This window comes from Lathyrus oleraceus, unplaced genomic scaffold, assembly GCF_024323335.1.
Source record: "Lathyrus oleraceus cultivar Zhongwan6 unplaced genomic scaffold, CAAS_Psat_ZW6_1.0 chrUn0276, whole genome shotgun sequence".
Classification (NCBI taxonomy): Eukaryota; Viridiplantae; Streptophyta; class Magnoliopsida; order Fabales; family Fabaceae; genus Lathyrus; species Lathyrus oleraceus.
This window is the reverse complement of record NW_026112667.1, coordinates 29,165-35,164: the sequence shown is the minus strand read 5'-3', so window position 1 is coordinate 35,164 and position 6,000 is coordinate 29,165. Positions and strand designations below refer to the sequence as shown.

At 36.1% G+C, this 6,000-nt stretch overlaps 1 protein-coding gene across 1 annotated transcript in view; it reads right to left on the bottom strand.

The window, feature by feature from the left end:
* Positions 1–398: 398 nt before the first annotated feature.
* The window catches only part of LOC127113356 (cytochrome P450 CYP736A12-like), a gene marked incomplete at its 5' end in the record, with an annotated part of 31,013 nt that continues 25,411 nt past the window's right edge, over positions 399–6,000 (bottom strand). Inside the window, one exon of the mRNA XM_051046485.1 lies at positions 399–768. Coding sequence (XP_050902442.1) covers positions 566–768 — 203 coding nt within the window. The remainder of the gene's footprint in view (positions 769–6,000) is intronic.

Genomic DNA, 6,000 nt, shown 5'->3' with positions numbered 1-6,000 from the left:
TTATGAAACACATTTTATTTTTGACAAAATGTGTGATACCACAGCTACTAATTAGTATGCATGATGATAAGTTATAGCAGAACATGATGAAACACAAGTTTACTTAAACTTAGAAATCATTCAAAAGCACATCGTGAAAATAAATAGATTCTAAGACCCGAGACACATTAGTTATACAATGTTATTTCATGAAATTACTATGTAGGAAAACAAGAATGACTAAATATGTGATGACTGGTATACCTACGGATTTAATTGCTGGTTTACAAGCAGATATTTTTTTTTGCAGGTTTACCTGCAAATTTACCATAAGATCTACCTACCATAATAATTATCTACAAAAGTTTTAGTTGAGGACCGTTATCAATAAGAGAATCTATGTGAAATATGTTTCCTACGAAAAATTGGCTAAAGTCCACATGAATATAAAATTATTTAGCCAAAATACAATCAACCTTTGATTGTTGCAGCACAAAGAACAAACAGTATTCATTAATTTATTGTAAAACAATCTATAGTATTACACAATTTCTCTCATGATGATATATGATTGTCCTCCTTAAAACTATTCAAATTTGTCATCACATGCTAGACGATAACTCGGTATTGCGTGCAAGTGTTGAGCTCTAGGTATAGTGAGTCCAAATTTCTCTTCCATGTTCAAATTTGAAGGAGTAATACTATGTGGAAGTTTCCAACTAAAACAGTGCACCAATTGAGCTAAAATCAATTTTACCGTAATCAAACCCAAATGAATCCCAGGACAACGTCTCCGACCAGAACCAAATGATATACACTCCATCTCTTGTCCATGAAAATTCATTTTCTTTTTGATAAATCTTTCGGGATAAAACTCTTCAGCATTTTGTGACCAAACATCATGATCTCTCCCTATTGCCCATGCATTTACTATAACTCGTGTCTTTTCCTTTATAAAATAACCATCAATTATTATATTCTCTCTACATTCACGAGGGATTAGTAAGGGTCCAACCAGATAAAGTCTTAATATCTCATCAACAACCATATCTAAGTAACTTAAATTCTTCAAATCTTTCTCTTCAACCATTCTCATATGTCCTATCTCATTTTGTATCTCATCTTGAAGTTTTTTCATTATTCTTGGATTCCTTAAAAGTTCAGATAACGCCCACTCAATTACAGATGCAGATGTATCGATTCCCGCTGCTATCATGTCTGTTATATTGTTTTTGTTATAGTTGAAGGTTATTTTTGTAATGGGTTTTGCTGTTTTTTAGTTTTTCTTATAATTTGGCATATAGGTTTGCTTTTAATGTTTGTACCAAGAAAGTATTTCTAATAGGATTAGCGAATCTAGGTCTTATACATTGTAAAAGTTTATGAGGAAAATTTTGGGGACAAGTTTACTACTGAGAAAATTAAGTCACTTGGTGAGGAATGTGATAAGTTTTTCTCAAATTTATGTGATGGAAATTTTATTGATCCTATGTTGGATTGTCTTAAGAAGTGGAATGGTGATCCTCTACCTATATGCTAGGATTGTTTTACCTTGTAAGTTTTATTTTTTTATCCTTTTTCATTTACTATATTTTAATGAAGATATTTTGATGTGTTTTATGCTAAACAAAATGTATAGTTTGATTAATAACCTTATAAGATTTTATTTTTTAATGTATATAGTGTACACCTGTTTACCGTGAAAATTGATAAATAACCGTTGATCTTCCAAATTATTAAATTTGGTTACTTACAGGATGGATCAGATTGATCTTAAGACATGTGCTAATTGTTTAAAGTAAATTCTAGTAAATATGAACACTTCGACAGTGTTTGCGGTAATGGTGATTAATGAAAAAACTCAGACAGTAAAAGACTAACACAAATTAAAGAGAGAGATTGTAAAAGAAATGAAGATAACTTGCAATAAAGATGAATATTTGAAATAAAGAAGTATTTCTAAAAAATAGAGAAAAATTATATTACTAAAGTAACTGACAATGGTGTAGAATGAACGTACATTTCTTGACTTACCGTTTCTCTCCACACGGGTACTTGATAAATTTTACAGACTCTGTACACAATTTGACACCCTGATCCTAACACTAAGACCCTCTATTTATACTCAATCAAAATAATTGTTTCTAACGGCCCCTCAATCACGTCGAGACACATGACACTTTGCATGGGGGCAACTATCCATTAGGCTCCACATGTACCTTCAATAGTTTCAAATAAGAACAAAGTTCCCTCCTTTATTTGAATTTTGAATCTCCATTCGAAATCGTCTTCAAAACATTTAAAGAAATATTTCTAAGTCCTAACTGCACGCTGGCCCTTCTCACCCAAGGACTTTCGATTGGATCTTCCCAATATCAGATTCGGTCGAAAACATCTTCATTGGTCAAAAACATCTTCACATGGGATTTCCATTTTGGTAACTCTAAAATGGGTGTCGAAATTATGAGCTAACAAATTGCCCCCTAAAAATGTTATTTTCGACATATAGGAGAAAAGGACATTTTTTGAGAACATGCTACGATGCCTTGGACAACTCTGACACATTTCCAAATGTTCCAATGTTGCAAAACTTTTCAGTTTCTCCCAGCTGTTTGATGACGTCAGAGTCATCATTACCTTTTTCCTAATCACGTCTCTTCAGCCCAAAACTGAATATTTTCAATCATCATGTTTCCTAGACTCTAGGAAATCGTGGGTTTAGACATTAATTACCACCTCTCCATCACACTATCCAAGGAAGACACGTGTCCCACTAACTTGTCAATCATCAATGTTGATTTGAAGCGTTTTTTCTCCCAAGTCTTCTTATAAAAGTCATAAACTTACCAATTTTATATTTTATGTTTTCTTAACTTTCAAACGCTCTAGCTATTCATCCTCAAACCATCTTTAACAAAAACCCAGATTATCTTTTTCTCTTCCAACTTTCGACAGAGATGACAACTTCAAGCAAAACCCCTAAAGAAGTGAGCATAACTATTAAGACCACAACTGTCAAATCAAAAGCTCCCAAGAAGATTTTGGAGTTTCCTCCTTTCACCACATTGCCTAATCCAGTAACGGTGGGTAATCAACAATACATCCCAGAACCGAAAATGGAGGAACAACGCAGGATCTACGCTTCCCAGGTGCTTATCCCTGTTTCCATTTCTGGAAAAACTCATGCATTATCTGAGCCTTTAACTGATTTAAACACATATTTTAGCAAACTTAAAGAATATTTCCCCTCTTACCATAAATGCAAGCCCATAGGGCAAGCGAAAAAATCTAGGGTTGAACTAACCGCTGTTGAAAACCAAAACACTAGTGAAACCATAGATTTGAGGTTCATGAACAACGAATTTAGAGTTTTTCGCGCTACCCCTTCATTCAAAGACTGAACAGATTATTTTGAATGGTTAAAGAAAATAGAGAAATCCAAAGCCTAAAATTGGAAAGACATGGGAATTTACAACCTGATCATGTTGTCGAAGGTAGGATTAGAGTATAGTGCATCCATGTTGGTTTCTTCATTGTATTTCTAGGATAGTACACATTATACTTTCCACCTCCCGTGCGGCATGGCTACACCAACACTTTTCAATTTAGCCTCTATCACAGGGCTAAAACCCACTGGACACACGTATGACCCTGAGATTGATTCTTAAGATACCATAACCTTTTCGACCTCTCGAGCAGCGTATTCGACTGACATCGCACATTATCATGACAAAGACATCGACACCGTCTCTGATGTGGAACACATATCTTTCTTAGCTCTGTGGTTGTCTCATTTTATATTCTGCTCGAAGTCTCTACGAGTTGCCAAAAAATATTTCACCCCGGCAAACCAACTACATGTTGGACATAGCGTTTGCCTAAGTGAAATGATACTGGCAAGCCTCTATGAATCATTGAGTGATGGAGTCACTCAATTGAAGAACTTGGGTGAAAAAGGGAATCTCCTTGTCTCTAGTCCCTTTTGGTTATTATAACTCTGGCTTAATGCCATGTTCGAGGCAAGTCTACCGAATAAAGGCCTCGTTGATGAAGAGGCTGAGGAAGTAAAACACAAAAGGATTGAAGGCATTCGACTGGCCCAACTGACTCCCAATGACGAAGGACAAGCCCTTCGACCAACTTTCATGGGCTATGTAATGATGTTCGCCAAGCGCCATGTTTTTACTTCGAGCATGACCCCATTTGCTGCTAGAAAGTATGGTCGATAATGGTTTACAAGGCCTTTCCCATCTCCTTCCAAAAAACGAGAGACAAAATCTCTACTGATTTGGGAAGCCTTTTTGACCCCTATGATCTTAACCGTTCGATTAAACCCCTCGAAGTTACAAGTTACTTTGATCGCTTATCAACCCAACCTTGTTGCTCGACAGTTTGGGCTAATCCAAGCTCTCCCAAAGTGCCTGTATGATAAAAAGGGTAGCCTCCTTCTCTACAACACGGTCCATAATGAAACCACCGCCCTTAAGCAGATAACTAGATATACTGGCAGGACCCAACTCACTCCTCTCTCATTCGAGCCTAACTTTCTTTGCACTCGAGATTCGGGAGATGGTGGAACAAATACTATACTAAAGACTTCTATGATGTCTCTTCCTTTATCCAACATTTTAACAAAGCTTTTCTTCTTGTGCAGGAAAAGACCAGAAAAGGTACATACACACTTATCAAACAAATACAAAGCTTTTCAAAATTACTTATCAAACAAATCACGAAGCTTTTCTTCCTGATGAGAAACGCTACGAAATGGCTTTCAAATTGTTTCCTCCAAAATTTCCTCCACTGCCTAATGCTGACTTTGGAGTGGCCCTTGCCCCTCCATTTCCAGACTGGTTTATCTGTGGGCACTCCATTAAGATACTTCGACATCAGTCCCAGAAAAAAGCCCAGCGGGTGGTTATGACTAAGCATCCTTTAGACAGTTTCAAAGGGCATCTTCATATAGGGATCGAAGATGTTCGCATCGAATCGAACATATATGAAGGTGTGACACGAAAGGTTTTCCTCGAAGCATACCCCTCTTTTAGGCTATTTACCCTTAACTTACACTAATTGCTTTATGTTATTTTCTTTTAGCTACTAGGGTCCCACCCAAGAAAACAATAATCAGAAGGCCAGTCGAATCAAAGACTGAGGGAGGTAGCAAGCCCACAAAGGTATATCTTTGTCTTGCCCCTTTTTACTCTTTGTTATGTTTAATGGTAATGACACTCTGTAAGACCCTAATTTTGACCCTAAGATCCCTCATGGCATCATGTTATTGCACAAGTGCATTGCCTCAAGGATCATAGCATGTTTGGCTCCTTAACCCTAGGGTTGGGAGTTGTTTGAGTGTTTTGAGATCACCAAGCACGCTTGTATTATATGTTATTGCTTTTATTATTTGATTACTAACCAATAGCACAAAAATATGTCACTAACTCTTTTTGTTTTGAAGCTCAAGTGATCATGTGCTCCACAATGCTCATAGGAGGCTCCTAAGCCCAATGTAATGGCTAGATGAAGAAGAGAAAAAGCATGAAAATGGTCCACAAAGTTCCTAATCATCATATATGTCTCCCAAGTATCTCAATTTGCCAATTTGATCAAGATAACCCAAAGGGATTGAAGATTGTTTCCCAAGGAAACCCTAATTTCACAATGCTTTGATTGTGCCTTGCCCATGAAGCAATCTCAACCTCTAATCAAATTTAATCAAGGGAAGTTCTTTCATTTATCATTTTATTCATACATGAGCCTATTTGAGGCCCCTCAATCATTTATTCATCAATATTGGAAGTTTGAGTTTGAAAAGTTGATCAGTCAAGTCATATGACTAAGCTGAGATTCAATGAGCTATACTTTTTTATGTGTTTGTTAAATGAAGATGACCCCAAAATAAAACATGTTCCTAATAATCATATGAACAACTTTCATGTTCATAAAAAATCCATTTGAAACTTGGAAGGTCATCATTCATTTCAAAACATTATAGGTCATTTTGACTGAAACCATAATTTTGGG